Source organism: Haliotis rubra, unplaced genomic scaffold (genome assembly GCF_003918875.1).
Source record: "Haliotis rubra isolate DU_JTF1 unplaced genomic scaffold, ASM391887v1 Scf1, whole genome shotgun sequence".
NCBI lineage: Eukaryota > Metazoa > Mollusca > Gastropoda > Lepetellida > Haliotidae > Haliotis > Haliotis rubra.
The window spans coordinates 5,626,232-5,651,443 of record NW_025764891.1 but is presented as its reverse complement, the minus strand read 5'-3'; the positions used below and the strand labels follow the sequence as shown (position 1 = coordinate 5,651,443).

Here is a 25,212-nt window from a genome sequence, read left to right as displayed (position 1 = left end):
GACGACCCAACCCACTGAATACCCACCGCCCTAACGGTAACAACACAAACATGGACACGCGTCATAGTTGGTGGCTGATAGTGCCTTTCACCGAGATGCACGTGTGCACGAGTTGGACTTACCGTAGACGTGTTTATGCACTTCATTTGCGATTGTTCAAAAAATACTGTAATGACTGATGTTCATTTTCAATATGATGTGAAATTCCAGCATGGAATACTTAGATGGAAGAGCTCTATTTTTCGATTATGTAATACATTTTCATTGTTATGTTTTCAAAACGTTTTTCGTTGTTTCATTATTAGAAATCTCCAGTTGCCAAAACAGGAGACTTACCTGACAAACCTCTCTCTTCAGGATCGTGTTCATTATATGTTATGATAAGAATTTAAAATCAACTGCAGATCAACCAAACCACTAAGGACTGATCATCCGATTATAACACCGTTTTGGGTTGGTTTTGTATATTATGCAACAGGAATACGTATTTAATCTTTTGTAAAGGCATTGACAGCCGAATCCAGCTCGTCCCTTATTTCGACAAGCCCAGGTAATGTTACAGGTTACTGGTTGCAATTGTTACAGGTTACTAGTTGCATATTCTAGCCCAGAATCCCAACAGGTAGCCGTCCTCACAAAAAACAACATTTATATAGTTGTAAAACACATCCAAGATTCAGACACACTATATGGCTTAACATGACTTACCTATTCTATATCAACTCTTCTATGGCGGTCGATACTGTTATCAGCACAATGAAACGCGACATCCAGGTCATTGGATATGATATATTAATATCACTCAAATTATGTACATATGTGCGCATTGTACAAAACAGCTATTCTTCACGAACTGGATTCGTACGTGCTTAGAAATTGTGTAACACGAAGTGCTGTGCAACATACAGTCGATTTCAGCTGACAAGAGAAAAACGAAAAATAATATACTGAGTCAAAAAAGAAACTTCACATTCTTTTTTCAGGGCACTATAAAAGAACAAGAGATGGTAAGATGGTTAAATTGTTATTATTTCATTGCTGAGATCTGTGTGATGTACTCTGACAGTGCCATAATCAGTTCCATTAAGCTACACCGCCGTTCCAAAACATGGGTATACAGAATGTCAAGTCACAAGAATAAAAATGCGAAATTTCTCAGTTCAATATCGTGTATGGCCGCCCCGCGCATTCACCACTGCCAAACACCGTCTCCTCATCGACTGCCTGATGCTTGTGAACACGTGGTTGGGGATTCTGCGCCATTGCTCTTGCAAGGCAGCGCCAAGTTCCTGCAAATTTTGAGGTTGGTTCCTAAGACCACGAAGCCTTCTCCCAAGTGCATCCCAAACGTGCTCTATTGGATTAAGGTCAGGGGACCTCGATGGCCAGTCCATGACGTTGATTCCAGCGTTTTGAAGGAAATTTCGTGTCAACATCGCGGTATGCGGCCGAGCATTATCATGCTGGAACTGTAGACCTGGGCCATGAGCCGCCATGAAAGGAACGAGTTCAGGGGTGAGCACCTGGTCGCGGTAAGCAGCAGCTGTGAGGTTTCCACGGATGACCAGAAGTCGGGAACGGTTGTTCCCACAGAAAGCACCACACACCATGCAACTTCCGCCCCCGAATCTGTCGACTTCCTGTACACAACATTGGGCATACCGTTCATGACGTCGTCTCCAGACTCTATGCCTGCCGTCCGCGAATCTGAGGGTAAACCTGGATTCATCGCTAAAGACGACTCGATTCCAGTCTCTCTGGGTCCATCGGAGGTGACGTTGGGCCCACAGCAGACGTTGACGTTGATGAAACGGCGTCAATATTGGCCCACGATATGGACGTCGAGAATGGCGATTGGCAGCCACGCAACCGATTTCGAATGGTCTGTGAGGACAGTCGACCTCTAAACATGTCAGCCCTGGTTCGTGTAGCCGGCAGAAATCTGTCACGTAGGTGACGTAGGACGATTTGACGGTCTTCTGCTCGTGACGTCACACGTGGACGACCCGACCTTGGGCGATCAGAAGTGGTGCCAGTTTGTTGTAGACGACCTCGCAAGTCATACACAGTACGACGGCTGCATCCCATTGCTCTTGCGACGTCAATAACTGATCTTCCCGCTTGCAACATGCCAACGGCACGTTCACGTTGCACATTTGACAATCGTGGCATTTCAAGTACCGTTAGAACTGTGGTTTTAAAGTGTTTTTTCAATTCTTGGGGCCAATGCAAACACGTGCATATGGAGAAAACTTCGATGCGAAGATCACGTGATCGACTGCACGTGCAAAACCTGATTTCGCACTAACGTCATTTGCACGACGAATGGATGGATTTGAGTGGGTTTTGCTAACGTTTTTCTAGAGTCGAAAGATAGGGATCCCATTTCGGATACATAGATGTATCATCAGAGAAAAATTATTCATTATTTTTCAAATTACATTTTGTGATGTTTCTTTTTTGACTCAGTATAGTTACGATGTTCCCAAGCTACATATTATAGTGTTTCTTTTCAGTACAATCGTGCTTCCACGCTTTGCTCTTTTGTGTGGGCTTTATTGGGTTTCATGTTATGAGGAAGAGTTGGTTGTGAGTGAAGGTAGTAGCTATCTGCTTGACATTGAAATTCTCATTTTAATGTGTGTCACTTCTAAATTGTGTTGAAAAACTCAGATGTATCTACATTATCAAAAGCACCATCTGGATATCGTTTGTCATGATGTATCGCTCCAACGGCTGGAAATAGTGTTTCAGTTGAGAAAACCCATTAACTGAGTCCATTTATAGATTCCGACGTAATCAAAGGCAAAGATGCATACAATGGTGACGTTATCAGTAATGACTGACTGACTGAGTTTGGTGTCGGCGGGGCACACCAGAACATTGTACCCATGTGGGGATTCGAACCCGGGTCTTCGGCGTGACGACCCAACCCACTAGGCTACCCTCCGCCCCTAACAGTAACAACACAAACATGGACATGTCATAGATGGTGGCTGATAGTGCCTACAGCAGTGCATGTGTGCACGAGTTGGACAGGTGACTGTTTTATCACTTCATTTGCGATTGTTAAAAACAATACAGTAATGACTGATGTTCATTTCAATATGATGTGAAATTCCAGCAGTGAATATTTAGATGGAAGGCTCTATTTTCGATTATATAATACATTTCATTATGATTCAAACGTTTTCGTTGTTTCATTATTAGAAATCTCCAGTTGCCAAAACAGGAGACTTACCTGACAAACCTCTCTCTTCAGGATCGTGTTCATTATATGTTATGATAAGAATTTAAATCAACTGCAGATCAACCAAACCACTAAGGCTGATCATCCGATTATAACACCGTTTTGGGTTGGTTTGTATATTATGCAACGGGTCACGTATTTAATCTTTTGTAAAAGGCATTGACTTGACCGATGGAAGTGTTCAGAGAAAATATTATCATTCGTTTGGACCGCCTCCGTGGTGTAGTGGTTAGAGCGTCCGCCCGGAGAGCGGAAGGTCGCGGGTTCGATCCCCGACCGCGTCATACCAAAAGACGTTAAAATATGGTACTTGTTGGTCCCTGCCTGGCGTTCGGCATTAATGGGTACAATAAGGACTGGTCGGCTCGGAGTCAGTATAATGTGTCTGAGTGGGGTATTCATGCTTCACTGCGGCATGGTATCTCAGTGGGCTAGCACTATAAAACCAGCTTCAGTCTGGGCTAGTACAAGCAGCCGCACATACACATACACACGCATGCACGTCGTCATATGAGCGAAATATTCTCAAGTACGACGTAAAACCCAATTTCACCTCACCTCACCTCACCTCACCTTATCATTCGTTTGTTTGTTGTTAAACTCCGTGGTCTGTATTACTCAAGCTATAGGACAGATGTCTGGAGACAAGAGTCATTAGAAGATGACAAATCCCCTGGGCCCCCATAAATTTGGAGGAACAAATCATCTGACAGTTACTTAAAATCCAACTTGATTTTTTAGACTAAGTCCAAATTATTTCCATCGGAATCAAGGTAAATAAAAATGCCACACATCTGTAAACAGCAAAAGGCACCAGTTTAGGTTCTGTTTGATATATATACCAATTAGTGTTGAAAAATATTGAACTTTTTTTAGTTATTTTCCGGAAACGAAATGATTACGTATACGGGCGGGTGGACAGACGCGAGGCTATGACTATATAAAACACACACACACACACACACACACACGCACGCACGCACGCACACACACACACAAAATTATATTATTGACAAACCCGTGACTGACGTCAAGAACATTAGCCAAGCTGTTGGGATTAAATAGCATGCATTCGGTCAAGGCAGTAATAACAATCCGATCCCGTTAGTAGCCTCTCGCAACAACCACAATTTGCTGGAGAGCAATAGTAACCCGGATCTTAATGTTTCTAACTACATGTACATGTATATCCTTTCCAACGTTACGGCGACGGTGACGGTGACGATGCAGTAGAGGAATATTGTATCTCATTTTTGCAGTGTCATCTTATTAAACTCTTCACTGGGTCTTACAGAGCCGAGGCCGTTGTACGTCAGTTACAGCGTTATTCAGTCATATCGAACCAAATCTAACCTTCATACTGTACAAGACAGCATCAGTGGTCTAGCTAATATAGAACGTATACCTGAAGAACGGAAAGTCGGTGCTTCGATCCACGGCCACATCATACCAAGAGACGGTTCTGCCGCTGTGTACCGAACAGCCCTGCTTTACCCGTATTATCAACTAAATCAAGGAAATCACAATAGTATGATAAGCGGACGCTGACTGACAGAAAAAATATTCACAAATATTAATCGACCTTCCTCGAAAGTGTCAATATCAGGAATGACACTCAACGCACGTCTGTTGGATGTGTTTTGATGTTGTGCTTTACATACAAATCCTTTCTTGGATGGTATGTTTGACGTCAACACTTTCTAATATTTGTATATTATAATACAACTGTTTAAGACAATGATATTGACAAATTGCTGAAACAACTTTAAACGAATCAAAGTTATACCAGTTTATAATATGGCAGTCTCTTACTTGCTTGTCTACGGAGGACCATGCGAGACACTACACTATAGGCTACCAGTACGGTTTTGATATGACCCCCAGGACAAGTGAGTTATGATTCACCACGCATCACGGAGTTTTTGGTGACGTTGCATCAAGGTCGTTCGTTTCACATTTCAAACAGCAATAGTGATGAACTGTGTCAAATGTAACTGCGCAGCACTGTAGCTTCAGAAATGTAGTTATCTAATTCTTTTTTCTTTTCTGCAAATCAATCCAAGCGGAGCGCAGAACAACGCTTAATTTCCAAGAGCTGAAGTCGCGAAATCTTTCTAGACTTGAGTTGGACTCCTTTTGAAAATATGTTCTCTTTGCCGGGTCTGGGAGAGAGACTGCGCTATAATGCTGAGGTTGATTTTATAACAAAATCCATTCAGCATCACAACACTGTTTTAGATGATGTGTTGTGTCCACAATTATTTCAGTTGTCTTGAAATCTACGTAGCTATCATTGGAGTACGAACGTGCAAATATATATTTCCCATCAAAAGTTTAGACTCACTAGTGTAAATATAGCCACTTACTTTAGTCAACTGTTCTAAACTAAATGTTGCAAAATATCCCATGCTGTTTAAAGGTACTGTTTACACATGAACTGATGTATTGTAAAACACATTCGCAACGTTGAAAAGATTATTGTCATGAGTTCAATAAAAGTGAGTCTAAAATTTTATGGGAAGTATATGATTAGGTAAAAGTATGTTTTATATACGGGGCATAAGTAGATGGTGCTGCTTCAATACTTTGTTATCTCTCATTTCAAAATGCTTGTTTACTTGGGCACCGACCTACAAAGCGATCTTCAGCGTTAAGACGATCGCTGATCCAATAATTGAATGGAAAACCAAGTTCTATGGATAGTCAACTTCTTTATTGCAGTGATTGCGACGTTTCGGTGTAGGTACTAACACCGTTATCAAGCAAGTGATACAAAGAGTTGTAACAAGGAGAATACATGTACACATATAGCTGCATAGTGAGTATATATATAAACAATTGACAAGGTTGATATACATTGGATTGCTAACTAGAGATTTGAGCAGGTTGATGTACAGAGTGATAGTGATTAAAACAATATGCAGAATGAGTTTATACAATAGATGAGTTGATGTACACTGAGATGCTAATAGTGAGTTGAAGAGAGTAGATTCTATACTAATGTCACGTGTTGAATTATAAGTCTGTAATGCCGAGACATTGCTTAGGTACACTTAAAATGTGTGTCTCCACCGGAGGCATGGGTTAAGTGAAGGTAATTTTCTGGAAACGTCATTACTTCAAACTAATAAGATCAATATGACCCACGTTATATAGAAGAAATGGGCATCAAACATTGTACCCCTGGAGGAATCAAATTCGAGCCTGCCCCGTAACCACAAGGCTACCCCGCTATCCCATATCGTGTATGGAATCAGTTACATAGATGCTGGATAGGATTACAAACCTGTGACATCATCTGTTGTTTTCTGGTGTGTGTGTTTGTTCTTTGCTAAACAGCTATCTATCTCCTTCATTTGTCTGCGAGTAATATTCCACCTATTTGACGACGGTTGTAAATATATTGGACAAAATTAGTTAGGGATATATGTAAATTTTGAAATTATGAATAATGATCTATTTATTCATTGACACTCTGATAAAATATTAATCGCAAAAATACCAATATTCCTAACTTATTTTGTCCAGTATAATTGAGTCTGAACCAAATCAGTGTGATACGATGACAAGCATCAACCAAGCCAGAGAACCTGATCATCTGATCCCGATAGTATATTCTTACGACAAGTATGGGTTGACTCAGAAGCATTTCTATCCCGGATCTTTACGGGTTTTCTTTATCCTTCTTCAATGTCCTAAGCTTGCTTAGCCCAACGGTGAAAGCGTCTCAGTTTGGCTCACAAGTAGAGTTATGTCTCTAACCTTGTGTTATGTTAGACAGATTAACGCAAAAGTTCTGGTGAAGTCACTATCTGTCCCGGCCTTAACATGATACAATGTGTGGAGCCCATTGCTGGTGTCCCCGGCGTGATATTGCTGGGATATTGCTAAAAGCGGCCTAAAACTGAACTCACTCACTCTTATTATTATTTTTAGAATTTCTGTCTCCCATGAATGTGATTTGTTTTGGCGGTTATATTAATTGACAATAAAACCTCTCCGAGTTCAATATGTTTGTCACGACGTGAGAACAACAGTTTATTTCTCAAGTATATTCTCATGAACACATATGGCTTTAAGCTCTTATGTAATATATAAAGATGGTTAGGTTGAGTCAGTCCTACCTGATGATAAGGTGTAACCGTGAAGGCTATAAGGCAGTTAGAAGTTCACCTGAAGCAGTGACACCCTTCCCCACTTGGATATCGTCAGTGCTCCATTTCCCTCACACGCACGCACGCACGCATGCCCACCCGCCCGCAGGCACACACACATACACACGAATTCCTCAAATATTTACATGTCCGCAATCACAATCCAAAGTTTTGTTCGTTTGCTGTTTAACGCCGCACTCCACAATATTCCAGCGATATGGCGGCGGTCTGTAAATAATCGAGTCTGGACCAGACAATCCAGTGATCATCATGAGCATCGATCTACGAAATTGGGATACTGTGACATGTGTCAATAAGGCCAGAGAGTCTGACCACCCGATCCCGTTAGTCGCCACTTACAACAAGCATGGGTTCGAAGACCAATTCTAAACCGGATCTTCATGGGTCATCTCATTAAAGCATAACTTGACACTGTTACCTGTTAAATCCGCAGGCTCTGTCTGACTCAACATGGAATACAAGAATACAAAGGCATACAATCCGGCATTACATGCATATTGATCAACCCACCAGTAATTACATTAAGGTTTGTAAACTCTCCGTAAAGGCACACACAAACATGCTTGCATGCACACAAAATAGTGCTTTAGAAGTGAAAATAATCATGAACGAGACGAATAACCAAGCTTCCCCTCCCGTTACCTAAAACGAGGAAAAAAACCCAAGTCACTCACTCCCTAATGTCATGTGAATTAGGTTGTCTTTCAGCTTGTTCCATCATAACCTCATGCCACAGCTCACTGGTAAGGGAATTCAAGTCCATAACAGGAGACGAGCGCCCTGCCGGTCCAGTTTCCTGCTGGACCCCACAAGCCATCCCTTGTTCCTCATCCGCGGAAGCATCTGGTGTTTCCTCTTCCAAAACTGGAGGTCTGTTCTTCTTAAGTGCTGTGTCCAGCTTTCTCCACAGTTCAGCCTGTCCAAACTCATCATCAGTCCATGGGAGACACACGACCCTGTTCCACATGTTCTGGAGGAAGAAGGGAAGCCTATGTACTGGAATATCGTCCTTGATGATGACGAATATCTTATGGCTAAGTTTTTCGAGAGACCTTAGTGCCACCATTTGAAACTCGAATTCACAGTAGGAAGACTGCAGGTAGCTCTCGGTGATAACGAACAAAGATGCTCGACTCGCATGCAGTGTCTCCACAATCTGGGTTCTTATCAAACTTCCTGGGAGAAAATCGCGGTCATAGAAGGCAAGCTTGAAACCGAGTTCTGTCTCAAGCTTCGCGAGGAGGGTCAGTATTAGCCATTCAGTTTCATGGTGACTATAGCAAACAAACAAATCGTACTTTACACCTTCAGTTGGTTCAATTAGGGGGACATACACACCCCATTTCATTTTCATTTTGAGCCATATGTACTTCAGAGTCCATCGATTTTTGTAACAAAGGGACCCAAGAAACACTCCTACGATGAGTGGAGCAGCGACACATATCATGATTATCTTCAACATTGGCTCCATACAAATCAGTTCCAAATCTGTCAACGCGCTGTTACGTAACTGTATATTTAAGATGGAGCCATTGGGCATTTTGCAATCATAACCATGCTCCTTGTCAAGGATTACCTTGGTTGATATTATCCATTTGACAAAATCGAGGTCACTGCAAGCACAGGACAATTTGTTGCCTCTGAGGTGTAGTTTGATGGGCCTCTTCGTAGCTAACAATTCAAGTTGTTTCCTGACTGTTGGTCCAATAACTTTGATGTTGTTGTTGGAAAAATCGATTTCAGTGAGGACCGATAGATTTAACCACGCCATAGGAATGGATGTTAATTTGTTTCCCGATAGGTTTATAACAGAGAGATGCTGGTTACGCGCGAAAAGGTCTTCAGGAAGAGTCTCCAAATTGTTCTGTGACATGGAAACGGATTTTAGACTTGTTAGAGGAGCAAATAGTGTATTATGCTTTACGTCCTGAAAGCCAACATCTAGATGTGAATGATCAAGTCTCAGCTCTTGGAGGCTAGTGAACGTTTCAAACAGTTTCATATTTACTCTGTAGCAGTTTGACTGAGACATGTTCAGAGAAAGAAGGTACTCAAGTCCTACAATTTGACTTCTACAGTTGAAAGGGTTGCTGGAAACATCCAGGATCCTCAGTCCTTTGGCTCCGACGAAGGTATAAGTTCCGTAAAATTCAGATTCAGATTCAGTGTAGGAATTACTGAAGTTAGCAAAATATAATGAATTCGGAATTACTAACTTCTTCTCATTGTACATGATACTTTTGTTGAATAGAAACGTTTGTCTCCTTTACTCGTAATGTATGATTTGGACGAATTTCTTTGAGACGAAAAATCCAGATAGTAAAGATACCTAACCTTACTAAGAGCTGTTAGAAGAGCCATGGTGCTCTGAGAACTGTTCAGAGCGTTACCGTGAAGAGACAATGTTGTCAAACAGGGTGCTAAGATTTTGCTTATAAACACAGGGTCCATATAAACTATACTATTGTTAGATAAATCAAGGTCCACTATGCAAGGTAAATGATAAGAACTGGATACTGTTATACTGGTATTAATTTGTTTGATACTTTCTAATCCCAAATAATTCAGTTGGTGTTTTAAAACTGCACCAAATACCATATTCATTTTCAAATTACTGTTGTGGCTAAAATCAACATACAAAAGCTTGGTAAACGCCAAGAAGGAGCCGTTTTGAATTGTTTGCAAGTTGCAGTATGACATATTCAAACCTATAAGCCGCCCTACAATATTGCGAAAGGTGTCATTATAAAGAGCAGTTGTGTAGCACGAATTCCCATTTTGCCCAAAAGCCAGGTACTGTAGAGATGTCAGATGCTTGAAACCAGGCCCAAGTGCAAGATTTTCATAGCCATCCAGAGTAAGGTTCTTTAGCAGTTTTAGCCATGATAAAGCTCTGTCCGGGTACTCGGCATTATTAGTCGGGGATGAGTCCATGTTACCGTGGAGGTAAAGGGTAATGAGATTTGGTATTGGTCTGAAGACGAACTCTGGGAAGAACTCTGCTGAAGATAGGTAGTTGTTGCTGAGATCGAGGGTCCGTAATGAGGACGTATTCACGAAAGCACCTATGTCAAGACTGCTGATTAAGTTGTTGCTCAACACCAGAATTTTAATTTCATGGTGTGGCACAGGGAAAGAGGTATTTGTGATGCCACTGATCCTGTTGTGACTGAGATCAAGGATCGTGCAACTTGAAACAGGGGGAACTGATCGTAGGCCTTTGTGACTCATATTGCAAACATCTGATGCAACACTGATCCCAACAGCAGTTGAAGCAGTAGTGTTCACTGGAGGAGGCGTTCTCCTCACGCCATGGAGAACCGGGATCTTCCTGTTTGCTCTCTTCCTGAGTATTGGTCGACGGCCGCTATCTTGCCAATCTTTAGAGGATACCTCTGCAGTATCAGCAAGGTAGACTGAACTTGAAGTCTTACCCAGCTTCTCAAATGGAGGTCGTTCAGTGAATTCATTTCTTTTGTTTACGGTGTTTGCTTTATCGTTTGATTTTATCCTTTTCTCTTTTAATGTTCTCACCCTGTTCCTTGTTAAATCTGATGACGAACGGAATCTATTGCCGTGATATTCTCTCGGCCCTTTGTTCTCCTCTGTCCACGCTTTTATGATATTCCCGACTTGCGTTCGTTGCGAGACATTGTAAAGGTGGCTGTTTTCGGTTCTCTTTCCAGGTCGCTGTGTCAGAGCACCATTGCTTGATAGCACTGCGGAGGTTATTGTCAAGAGGGGCACCACAAGCCACACTGCCGCCATGGTAATCCAGACAGATTGAACCTGCAACACAAAACAGTTGAGCAAGTGCTAAGTGGTTAATGCTTTTAAAAATGTAGGCCTATACATATACAATGTATATTATTTTGCTTTCTTGTTTGTTTTACTTTGTGTTGTTTTGTTTTGGGTAGTTTCTTTCGTGTGTGTGAGTGAGGGTGAGTTACTGAGTGGAGGTTGGGAGTGTCTTCTGGTGGAGTAGGGAGGATAGGGGATTGTACGTATGACACCTATACAACGCTGTTCTTATTCATTTAGATATCTGGTTACAGGTTTTCAGGGTGGTGTGGTTACCAAGGAGAGCCTCGATAGATTCATCACACAGGCACACTGTGTGAAACCAGACCAATATGATTGAAAAGTAGCATGAAATAGAGCAGTGTTACCCTAAAACTCACACTCATAATAAAACGGAACAAACTGCGCCAAACCCCTCAAGAAATCTCTGCTGAATGTAGAGCTGACTGTACGATTCAGAAGCAAGTGTTCATATGTACTGTTAAAAACATATCGGGGAACTTCATTTTTAATTTACGACTGAAAAATGGGAGGTACATCGGAGTCAATCAATGTTGATATGATAATAATGAATGTTTTGAGAGTGCATCACCACTTGCACTTCCTTGTGACCATAATTGTTTGTACAGTAATCACTCTTGAAAGATAATTGGTGACATTTGCATGTGTACGATTTTCATTTTCAACCAAAACAAACCGGCTAGAAACAAACATTAACAACTGTGTGATGCAAGATAATTGTAAAAATTAAAAGGTCTACAGAGTGATTTGTCTACTTTCCTGAAAACCGTCCAAATCAAGATTGACACCATAATGTCCGATGCAATTCGGGGCGGTGGGGTAGCCTATACAGGACCAAAAGCCGGATAGTAAACCATTGAAATATACGTAAATACAGTAGGAAATACATGCCATGACCGGATTTACGTATGTTTTCAGATATTTCCTAACTTCGGGCATATATTTCATATGAATCTATACCTTTGAAACATATGCTCATCGTTCATTTTCGTATGCACAAGCACCTCGTTCATGTATGCCCTGACCGGATTGTCAGGGATTTCCAAACATGAATTGCAAAACAGATACCCCGGTAAATACATGATCATATAGTATTTCCAATGCATTCCTTTGAATTTCAATGGGTGCTGAAATTTCCGATTTCGTTCTAAGTTTACTCGGGTTGGAAACATGTGAATTTACTTAGGTGGGGAAACATATGTAAATTTTCAAATTTGCAAATATTTACACACCTTAGATATTTATGTATCATACCTGATTTCAGGGGTATGTATATGAACGGTTCATACACCTTCATGTTACCTGTACTCAAGCAAAATGATCATATATATTCATCATGTGAATTACTTGGTTCATGTAATTTCATTTTCACACATTTTAATACGTTTGAAATCAAAGTTCACATGACCTCAATATTCTTATCACCAAAAGAGCCTGACAAAGAAAGCAGTATTACGCAAGATAACACGCCTTATCAAGCTGCACTCGCTCTTGCTACCAGTATCAGTTACGCCTTGTCCGTGGTGTTGGCAAATCTTGTGAGGTGCATGTATCGAGGGATTAAAATGTTCAGTGGTGAACAAAGGGCGATGCGTTGTCCCTTTGTCCTTGCAAGTGTCCCTAGCTGTCCCAATAGAATAGCACTTTGTCTCTCTTGGAGCACAGCCAAATATGCTACACGAATCAACTCGTAATTTCTTAAGTCTGTTCAGCTCGCGCATCACTACTGTAAAATATTTTGTGGCAGTACATAATTGGAATATTATTGCACTGCATGTGACCTTCCTTAATAGTCTCACAGTGCCTGAACAATGTTATTTCTCCATTCGCTCAGCCTTTGCTGTAATAACGCCATACATAAACTTTAAAGTTGTCCACATTTGTTTCACTAACGCAAAAGTATACGATAACAAACAATGCCATATCAAATTATATATTCTGTGAGACATGAAATGAAAAATTGTTTTATCGTGTAGCGATTATGACCGGATAGCACAGGCGGGTGCGTTCTCTGAGTATATCATCGGCATGTTGGATCTCGGTGCCTTTTGTGAAATTCGTCTATATTTTCCTGTTTAAATTGACGATCCATAACTCAGATTGCGAGTAAATATCACGTAAGTAATTGTGATGTCGCATTGCTGTAAATTTCCCTGTCGGAGAAGTCATTCTCACAAGATATATATTCCCTTGTTTGGAGAAGATCTATGGCTATTACACGCCAGTGTTGCTAAACATCTTGTAGGCCTTTAGTCTGACACAGACGCAGACCTCGCATGTTCAAGTTCAGATCTGACAGGGGCTGAAAATATCATTCCGACATGAATACAATATCTCAGTGTTTTCCTAAGTAAGTGGAGAGCTTTCTACAACATTGGAAATAACTGATATTCCCCTGAACGAAAGCTCTACCCATTTAGGGTACAATGTGTAAGTTACAGAATTGTAGGGAATAGTCTTAAGACTTTTCTACTTTGACCAGGATTCTTCGAACTTGTAACAGTCGTTTGAGAAGATCAAAAGAGAAAAGGGTAGTGCGCGATGTATCTGACGGCCGTATATGGAGAACGTTCGAAGAACTTTATAAATACAATAATAGAAATACCGGTTATGTTTAAAACGTACCCTCAATCTGATAGAGGGATTATTGTGAAAGATCGCAGTATGTATCATCATAAACGGGCCAAGATAAAAGTACATGTAATTCATCCCCACATTATATCCCTTTTATAGACACGGGACATCGTTGTTACAGGTAGGGCAAACACTTTCTTCTAAAGTATCTGCCGGTTTCACGCTACATACATGTGTTCAGATTATCGAGAAAACTAGCGATGCAAGTTCTCCTCCATCACACCAGAGACCACATAATCTATCATATGGCCTTTGATCACACATATAATTGTATAGATACCCAGTGTTTATTGATAGCGATGAAGCAACTTATCAAAATTTACAGCCGACAGTATCATCTGCATTACTCTCTTACATAAGGTGAAATATCACAGGGTTGTCATGGTAACGATAATTTGGCATACTATTTATTGTGTTATTCTTTAATCTGCGATTAGAATTTAAATCAGTTTTGACGTGAGCATGTTAAGAAAAGAGAAGCTGTAAAACGAAATGTATTGTGATCGAACCTATAGGCCTTTGTAAAAGCGAGTTTCAAGCCACCTACATAAAAACCCTGTTTTCATGATAAGTATCTGCTAATCCTTGGCACGATTCCGACCATATCATGGGCATGTGTTTGTGAATCATAATCAAATAGTGATGTTACAAGGCGTCCATGCCGCGTCAACAACACATGCAAACAGGGACTAGCTACCATTATAAAAAAACAGCTCGAGCGTACACATGATCTTTGCTAAAAAATAATTTTTCTTCTAATTCTTGCCAAAAATACCTACAAATACGTTCCATTTAAAAAGTGGAAATCCCTCTATGTATCATACTGACTACAATATTCTTTGATTAAAGCATTACCATGTACAGTAAACAGGTTATTCTTCATATCATAGCTTTCAGTGATGATTGTTTTTCCATCGACATGTATGAGGATGTTTTGTTACAGTCATGATTATATGTGAATCATCACTGAAATGCAGTTGTTTATTTATCATTGGTTTATCAATTATTTTAGAAAAAACACCAAATACTCGATGTATGGTATTGTATCAATGCAGCAGACATGTATAAAATATGTCCAAACATATTTGTATATGAGGAAATCACATTTCAATTTCCATGGTGGTAAGACTTCCGTCCGTATCACCCCCCCCTTAAATTTTAACGATGAGGAAAACTTTCTTTAAGTGGCATTTTTAGTAGTAGAATATGTCTTTCAGTATGTTCAAATACAATCAACAAAACACGTTAAAACTCATCCTTATCGGATGAGGAATATATATTCAGGTCATATGATTTGACTAGAATGAAATTTAAGGGGGAATACATGCGGAAGTCTTTCCGGGCAAGCCCTCAATACCACCTAAATATAAGGCTTTGCAGCCCATAGGGCTTACACGAAAAAATTGGCTTGCTACGTGCCTGGCAAACGCACGAGAATTGCAATACGGGCCTCTAACCACTGATTCTCCGTGACCTGGAGACACATGTGATTGAGCGTATGTTGGGACGTCGTCTGTCATACAGACCCTGAAGCAAATATATCCAAGCCCACGCAAGTCTACAAAATGTGGCAAGTCTAGATTCCACAGCTTCAGGAGAAAGTCTCAGGGCTCGTTTTCCTTATATAATATTTTTTTTTTACTATGAACTTTTTTTCTGTAAAATATGTTCATATCAGAGACTAGTTGTTAATCTAGTTCTGACGGGTAGAAGACAAAAGACAAAATGGATACTAGTGCTGTTACATTTTTTAATTATATATAAACATTCGTTCTTGGCTCGGGATAAATGTATATTTTCCACCAAATGTACATTCGGAGGATATTGAAATCTAGGTTAAGCTATTTGAATCATATTTACAATTAAAAGACCCAAACAATGGTTTGTTGTCCACATTTTTGGTTTTCCATAGTCACAGAACGATATTTTCTCCCCTTCCGTCTCTAGGAAAACTCACTGCAGGGTTCGAGTTATGGAGTGCCATACCAAACACCCACAGCTGGCGGGACCAACATCTCCAGTAACATTTACATCTGCCAACGCTTAATTCGCAAGTGGTGAGGCAATAAGCTAATGAGGCTAAGGGTCCTGTACCATGTTTGTGAAATATCTGTGATGCCTTATATGAAGTCTATCATCTAAGCAAGTCTAGCTATGTATGGCGTTAAGTCACTGCTTGAAGAAAGGCTCCTTTAGAATTTTATTTGGTCAATATTAGTATTTCCATTATATTGGAAAATCCATAGACTAACGATTAGTGTCTGAATATATATAATTTTGATAGTAACAAACAAGCCCATTTAAATTGAAAAGGAGCCCCAGGGAGACACGAGATTCAGTCCGGCTAGCCATGGCAGTTAGCTATAGATATGTTTACTTTGTAACCCGACCCCCAAAGTGAGTTAGGGTTCTTGCAGATGTTAACAGACCCTGGACCTGAGGAGATCTAGACTTGCTTCATTTAAGGCTTTAGCATTGCAGAGAGGGCTTGGCAGTAGGGGAAATAATGTGGTTCAGGGACTGTGAGACAGACTAGAAAATGCATGGCAACCTACACTTCATTGTGACTATCATTTTAAAACACAAGGGTTATTTCCTTTGCGTTAACTGACAGGCTTTCGATGTCAAATTATTTGGAACTCCAGCCAAAGGTGATGTTATGCTGTCTGGAAATATGTCCTTTTTGTAATGCCATAATGATAAGTGATTGCTGTACATATGATGTTTTTGAAGGATAATCTCAGCTGGCTAATACTTTGCACGTGTTTCCCCCCACTCTTTCCATACCCGTAAAAGTTAACTTTCCATATATATGCCTGTAAGAAAATACTGTAAAGTAATGGGATGGCTGAATTTGGCCACCTGAGGTAGTGACCACAGCACTCTGGTTATACGGCACTGAGAGAGGACAGAGCTTGGCAAGATACCAATAAATATGCTTGTCATTTAAACCTTTATCTGATGTTTGTGGAATGTGATTTTATAATTGAAGATGCTTCCTGCACCTGTAGCCCCAATATAGATGTTGTTAGTCTGTGAATCTTCCAAATTACTTCGTCTCTTTTTTTCAATTGAAATTAAGATCTTTGCCTTTATCAAAATAATATATTTTCAGTCTTAATGTGCCTTTGTCGGGAATCAAACACCGCTTTTTGACCTGACAGGCAAACGCTTTAAGCCACGAGCGTACCCCATCATTCCTTGATACTGTTGGTACATTTATTATACATTCAAGATTGAACCCAGTTTTGTCACCATATATCCTTCAGTTTTTATGTTAGTGACATGATCTGCACACCGATAATTTAAAAAGTGGAATATAAATAATGATTGTTTGCAATCTTTATCCAATTTAGTTTTCCATTGATCTAGTAATTTTCAGTTTCTATTTCCTCGAAATTCTGTACGAAGGTACTTTTAACAGTTTCACCCAATAACAGTAAAGCATACAGATAATACGTTTAGGTACTTTGATAGTAATATAAGTACAAATTATATTCCATGATATTGAGATACCAAAATGATTAACACAATAATATAATGTATAACACATTAGACAGCAAAAAGCAAAAAAGAAAACGCATGAGCAACATAATGCTGTCAGGTAGTAAGCTTTCAACAATTATCGAAACTGCTTAGTTATGAGCTAATTGCAATCACTACAATTTTCTTTAGTCTACCCAAGAGGTTGAAACAAAATATGTCTACAGTATATTCCGTCGGGTAACTGAAATTTGAGAAAACGTCCGTATGGAATAATACCTGTATTCCGAATCAAAAAGAGGTCATACCAAGTATGTGGATGTTCACACATTAACAACAGTAATTTACACCGGGAATCATTAATACATTGTAATCATCTTTTATGAAAGTATAGATAATGAAATTTGTGCAGCTATGATCAGTCGGATAACTCATACAAGTGAGCACTAAAATTAGGGACCTACCGGTTCATGTCTGTGTGAACACATCTGTCTGTGTTTTATTGTAATTAGCAGTGTCTCCTTGTATAGCATATATAAGAAGTGTACCTAAGGTCAGTTATTTAAACTGTTATGTAATTTCCATTACAAAAAGTATAAACGATATTACCTACTGGTCTGAAAGACTTATCAGTACCCCAACACCGACCCACCGCCACCACCCCACCCTAGGCCTACCCCACGCCACACCCGCTCCCTCACACACACACACACACACACACACACACACACACTCCCTAACATACATATCGCTCTGGCCCATAGACCCGATATTTGAACCTTTTAAACAGACACCATGTGTATGTCAAGAAAGACACGCACGTTATTAGTGGTGCTCAGTCATGGGTATCACTTCACCATGTGTTTCTAATTATCTCATTATGGCGTGGTCGGACGCGCTAACGAACCCTATGTGACAGTTACATTACAGAACCATTGAAATACATGTTAAAGTAGTGCTAATCTTGTAACACTATATTTACCCATTTCCAACCATTTACGCATGTACTAACTATATGACAAACCTAACCCTGGTCATACGAGATTTCAAGGGTATTGAAATGCATGTCCTACAATCACAGGATTTACATATGTTACACATGTTAGGAAACACATGAAAACAATGGCCAGATTTACACACCTGTAAAATACATGTAAATGCAGAGTTGAATGTTCGTTTATTTTAACACCCCTTTAAACGTGTGTAAATCTGACGGCCAGATGATACGTAGATTTCCTGACGTTAGTAAATTTGGGTAATACAGTCATTTTGTGTGGTGCTAGTGGTTCAAGCGTCCGCTCGTCACGCTGAAGACCCGGGTTCAATTCCCCACATGGGTACAATGTTTGAAGCCCATTTCTGGTGTCCCCCGCCGTGATATTGCTGGAATATTGCTGAACGCGGCGTAAAACCATACTCACTCACTCACTCACTCCGATGCAATTCCCTCTTTTGACTTATACCGAGATGTCACCGTGATTATGTTTCCTATTTGAACAGTTTGCTTGTTGTTCAAACCGAAGTGGAGGGGTGACATCAACTTTTCTCAAGCACTCTGTGTCGTGACTGTTTATTAGCGATTCATTCATTAGATTGCAGAGGAATCACTTGACTCACTCACTTCAAGGGAATCCCGATAGTGTGAATGTTGTACTTGTCAAGAGATACAAGATGAATATGATTAGCTTATGTCAGTAGTTTGCAACTATCCATATCAGTGCTATATAATGCTTAAGTCAATGGATGAAAGTGGTAACCACAACTGGGTTTCGCAAATTCGCTCTTTATTGTTTGGTTGTGGTTTCTCATTCGTATATTTTTGTCAAGATGTTGGGAATGAAAGACTCTTTATACATAATCTACAACAACGTTTATTTGATATGTGTGCACAGGATTGGCATAATAATATTTCTTCATCCAAATATCTGTCATCTTATGCAAGTGCTAAATCTGCGTTACAACCTGAGAACTACCTGTTAAACATAAGTGATAAATCTTTAAGAAGAAGTTTTTTTATATTCAGAATTTCATTACATGTTTTAAAGATTAACGGATATCGTAGATTAAATTCATGTGACGGCAATATTGTGGATATAGTATATACAAATTGTGAATTACTTGAAATTGAAGATGAGCACCATGTATTCTTTGTTTGCCCAAAATATACTCATATTCTTGAGAAATTTCTACCATGGCTATATAATGTACAACCTAGTAAGCAAATTTTGTTATGAATTTTGAACTCAACAAATATAAACACCATTGTATCTGTTATGAAATACACAATGTCATTTAGAAAGTGGTCAAATGTAACATATGTTATATTTGGGATTACACGTTCTTAGTAAAGTACAGATTCTAGTACTTTTGTTGGGTTGAGTCCCATACTCTGAGGGTGTGGGTTCGAATCCCGGATGGGACTCAACCCAACAAAACTACTAGAATCTGTGCTTTACTAAGAAAGTGTAATCCCAAATATAACATATGTTAAATTGAATCTGTTTCCTTGTACTTGAAACATGTTTTCCTCATACATAATTCCTGTAAATCACGTGACTAAGTGATTAAAAATGTTATTGTAGTTGCACAATAGGTCATTTGGCTCATAATACCGACAAAGGGAATCTTGAATCTTGAACTATTATAAAATTAACCAGATTGCGAAAGAAATTATTCGCAAGCTAAAAGTTCATATTGATGAATCTTGATGATAATTATTGTTAGAGATTATGAACATAATCATCGACGGCAACATAAGTGGGCTTCGCACAAACATATTGCCAGAACGTTCGGCTGTATACACTGAGAGGGAACTTGGTTACAATGAGAGTGGCGACTTTGTGATTTTTGCGACAGAAACTTTATGATTTCTGACAGTCTTTGTGATTTGTCACAGTCTTTGCAATGATATGTGTTATAATAAGATAAAATGGCAATAGCATAGATATCATTTTATATCATAATTTGCAATGAAAGTCATTTTGATGATAAATATGAGTAAAACATCAAGATTAACAACCTTCGAAGAACTAAATATTCACAATGAATTATGTCAAGTTTCCCACATGAAATTGTGTCATATATATCAATATTTCAACAGCAATTTCACTAAAATAATATTTGAGAAATGTCACAGAGTCTTTACCATTGGTACCGCAGAATTAGAGATTGGAAGATGATGGTAACGGAAAAATTCCTATTATATTGTGTTCATTCAGGATAAGGCAATAAGTTGTTCTGTTGTATAGAACATTACCTTGGCCAATAAATGGTGTGCATCATGTAATTTCAAGTCGCCCAAATGAACAAGTCATAAGATAACATGATTACTCTATTATCCCAATAGAATTTTGGTGTGCATCATGTACGGTTCTCCAGTTTTTACATTCTTAAAGCATGTCTATGTAACATTTTGTAGTCAGTACGTGCGAGTGATTGCAAGTCCCAATAATGGTACCATTACCTCTCGAAATGGAACACGTACAAATAGATAGTCAAAAGACCCATTCACAATGATTAACTCACACAGTCTGTACAAAAGAATTATTTTCAGAAGAAAACAATTTAGTCAATGTTCATGATGATTCTGATGATTGTGATCTACAACTTGTTGTAGATAATGATGACTATCTGTCAATCATAAATAGACTTCAAAATGTAAAGTGTTGTCTCATGTAACACACTGAATAAACAATACAGGCTTGAGGAATAGACTGTAGCTTTACATCCCTGTTCAAGTGGCGATTCATGGCTATTTTAATTCCATGAGTGCATTCATTAGATTGGATTTTACTGAACTATATGTCTCCGGAGGGGCGGTGGGGTAGTCTCGTGGTTAAAGCGTTGGCTCGTCACGCCGAAGACCCCGGGTTCGAATCCCCACATGGTTACAATGTGTGAAGCCCATTTCTGGTGTTCCCCCGCCGTGGTGTAGCTGGAATATTGCTAAAAGCGGCGTAAAACCAAAACTCAGTCAGTCAGTGTCTCCGGAATATTAAAGTAAATCGAAGCATAGAGAAAACTATGCCAAAAAGGAAGGAATGACAGGTCCGCCTTACAGCAATATTTATGCAAGTAGATTTTCAACCAAAGTGAACCGATTCTGCACAGTTCTATTACAAGCAATTCACGTAAAGTCCATACGCTTCCTGGTGGAATTAAAAGCATGGGACAAATATCACCACATTATACGTGACCACTTATGATGTCCTAGTCAACATTGTCTTGACATGGAACAGTTGGGAGACGAAATATAAAAAAATGTAAATTGAATTAAATCACCTCGAATTATAGATTCAAACATTCAGATGAACTTTAGACACCACCCCTCTACCCCTAGCCCCCTGCTGTTACAAGCCACTAATTAGTACCTCTAGCCCCTCGCCTGGTTGTTCTGTTAGCTGTACTCACTCCCCTGTAACTGGATTTACTGCTACTATTAATTAACTCGTTAGGTCAGGTGTTGGTTGTGAGTAGGTGACTACCGGTACTTGGTATAGATGATAGAGAATCACGGCTCAGTGATCATTATCTATCAGTAGATGATCACTGTTGCTAATAATTCACGCCGAAGGCCCGGGTTCGAATCCCCACTGGGTACAATGCGTGAAGCCCATTTCTGTTGTCCCCCACCGTGATATTGCTGGAATATTCCTGAAAGCGGTGTACAACTATACCCACTCACTCAAACGTAATTCCCTTGTGAGATTTGGTCCTCAGTAAGCCATGCTTGTCGTAAGACGTGACTAACGGGATCGGGTGGTCAGCCTAATGAGCTTAGTAGCAGTTAATCCAGTTTCAGGGGAGTGAGTACAGCTAACAGAACAGCCATGGGCTAGGGGCTAGGAATACTAATTAGTGGCTTGTAACAACAGGGGGCTAGGGGGACGAGGAATGATGCCCCACAAACACAGGCCCTCGTGTCTTTGCGAGGATTAAAGATTTAAAAATATTGTTTTTGAGATGACCCCCGACTCAAAATACTTCACAGTTCAATATATCATGACAAGACCGGACACTTCGGTGCACCCCACCCGCCTGCTTTGCCGATCGCTACGCTACCATCGCATGCAATCGATTAAAACTTAATGTAAACATAATCATGAATGATTACAAAAGTAGTTGTTGGTGCAGTCAACCATACCATATGTTGTTTTAACCCGTATGACTAGTGGGACGTCTGACCAATGGGAGGACGCCTCTCTCACTGTAACCAAGTTCCCTTCCAGTGGTACAAGAAGATCATGAGATAAACGAGACGCGTCAAGCGGACTGGCCAGACATCTGACAGACCCAGAAATGGAAAACAGAGACTGACCACCACCACCACAACGCAAGATGACCACCACCTGTGCATATAATTTTATGCCGTTTTTACACAAAACAAAATATCGGAATTGTCTACTGAATGTTTCGTCTTTTTGACACCATCAGATATGCAATTTAATATTCTTCAACCCTCCATAGTGTATCCGTAGAAGTTACTGATATTTTCAATTGTTTTAAGAATATCTTGAATTAAATTAGAGAAGTCTTGAATTAAATTGGATATGTCTTGAAATTAATTAAACATATCTCGAATAGAAAGATTAATAATTACATACATCGGCAATAAAATTTTAATGAAGTGTTTTCGATATCTTTGACACATTTTCAGATATTACGAGATATTTTCTTGATATTAGTAACATTTCAAGACCTCAGTAATTCTACTTTGAATATTAGAACTTGATTTAAGATATCTTCAATTGTATACTGAAATCTTAGAAAACATTATTGATATCTTCAAATGTTGTTCATATGTCTTTTAAAAATGATTATCAGTAATTTGGTATTTAATGTGAATATCCATATCAGAGCAACTTTTCAGAACTTTCAAAACTGGGCTTCAGGCAAATGACACAGCGTTTATAAACTTCTCATAGATACCTTTTATTAATCTGTAGAAAATAAATGGATTTAGGTTTTATTTTCAGAATAATCTTTGTCAAAATATACCCAGACACCAAAATTGCGTCTTTTCAATGTCTGCAACACACGATTCAGACTTGAAGATGTGAATTATCTCCCCTGGTAAGGCAAGGCACTCAAGCGCGGCTCGATTACTTCACTACATCCTTCCAGAGCCCTAAGGTTAATATGTAAAAACCCGTTTGGATGTCTGCCTATCGTGTCATGGCTGGGTTATAGTTACAAGTGGCGTTACACTCTACTTACTCCCTCCATTGCGAAATTGGTAGTACTGGATAATACAATACATTTGAGATTTGTGTTAGCGATTGAAAAGCTTAGAGGTGTCTTCGTTGAGGGTGGAAGATGGAAGATGGAAGATGTGGGGTTATCTCTTGGAAGCTGCAAATGATATGTGTACAGTTCTTGGTAAATCTTAACGTAACTTGGAGAGGTAGTTAAGATACTAAATTTAAACGTACCTTTTAAAGTGTTGTTGATTAGCTGGAGGAGAGAATGTCGCTGGAGATGCTAACAGAGTTCACCCAGACCCGAAGTGTGCTACATCAGGATGTGACTTCAGATTCCCGCATGGATGAACACCCTCCTCGTCTCCAAACATCCGGGTGGGAAGAATGTAGGTGAATTCGCTAGCTTTCCAGGGACCATCCCATCATCGCCACAATCCATATTTCACACCTTCTGAGTTCCTTGATCATTTCAAAATCCGATATGCTTTGTGATTGCTTTGTTGAAACGTGCGGTGAATTTATATGTCTCACTGTCGATTGGATGAAAATACAGTGAGTGAGTTTAGTTTTACGCCGCTTTTAGAAATATTCCAGCAATATCACGGCGGGGAACACCAGAAATTGGCTTCACACATTTTACCATGTGGGGAATCGAACCTGGATCTTCGGCGTGACGAGCGAACGCTTTAACCACAAGGCTACCCCACCGCCCCCCGGATGAAAATACAGTTCACCTGACGCAACCTCCTGTGGAAATATCGTCAGACATTTGAAGGAGGTAAAGTACAATTGTATTTTGGTTGGGTTTTTGAAGGGAAGAAAGCGCCAAGTGCGTTTTTCAAACGGGGATTTTGTGTCTACAATGGCCGATGACTTTGGCTGACTGACTGACTGAGTTTAGTTTAACGCCGCTTTTAGCAATATCCGATGACTTTGGGCTGGGACATGACTGGTGGTCATTCAATTCCAATAGTGCACATTGGAGTTCAGAGAAGGAATAGGTTCACAGGTTTACAGAAGATCCGATGTACAAACTGGATCTTGTCCTCTTGAACTCAGGATAATCGGGGTTGAAATAGATCTCCGGCAACCGATGCTTGCCGAAAGAGGCGTCAACGGGGTTGTCAACGCTTGTTGACTTTGTTCACACATGTCATCGTATCCCAGCTGCCTAAATTGATACTCGTGATGCCAATCACTGGATTGTCTGGTCCAGATTATTTTGGCAGTTACCAGAAAAATTGCTGAGTACGGCGTTAAACAAACAAGCACGCAAATGTATTGTGCCCTTGAATTGGAAGCCGACGTAAAATGCCAACTTGAAGTATTGAATAGCTCAGTGAGAAGACAGGTCCAGTCTTCCTTTTTTAACGTGAATAGAACCCCGAGAAAGTTGACGTTGGGTGAGTCAGCGAGTGAGTGAGTGAGTGACTGCCTAGTGGTATGGGTTTTACAGGGAGTGAATACGTGAGTGAGTGAGTGACTGCCCAGTGGTATGGTGAGTGCCTGCGTAGTGGTATGGGCTTTACAGGGGAGTGAACACGTGAGTGCGTGAGTGAGGGTGTGAATACGTCAATGAGTGGCTGTGTGTTTTGGGTTTTACAGGGAGTGAATAAGTAATTGAGTCAGTGACTGCGTTGTGGTATGG

At 39.9% G+C, this 25,212-nt stretch overlaps 1 protein-coding gene and 1 long non-coding RNA gene across 2 annotated transcripts; both read right to left on the bottom strand.

Moving 5' to 3' along the window:
• Positions 1–7,843: 7,843 nt before the first annotated feature.
• Positions 7,844–9,761, bottom strand: LOC124275496 (toll-like receptor 4). Its single transcript, XM_046711111.1, has one exon. The coding sequence runs from the start codon at positions 9,656–9,658 to the stop codon at positions 8,096–8,098; it is 1,563 nt and encodes a 520-aa protein (XP_046567067.1). The 5' UTR covers positions 9,659–9,761; the 3' UTR covers positions 7,844–8,095.
• Positions 9,762–10,944: 1,183 nt separating this feature from the next.
• On the bottom strand, positions 10,945–24,018 carry LOC124275592. Its single transcript, XR_006898322.1, has 2 exons — positions 23,796–24,018; positions 10,945–11,214 (listed from the first exon to the last, which is right to left on the bottom strand). It is a non-coding gene; the product is annotated as an uncharacterized LOC124275592 (long non-coding RNA).
• Positions 24,019–25,212: the final 1,194 nt, after the last annotated feature.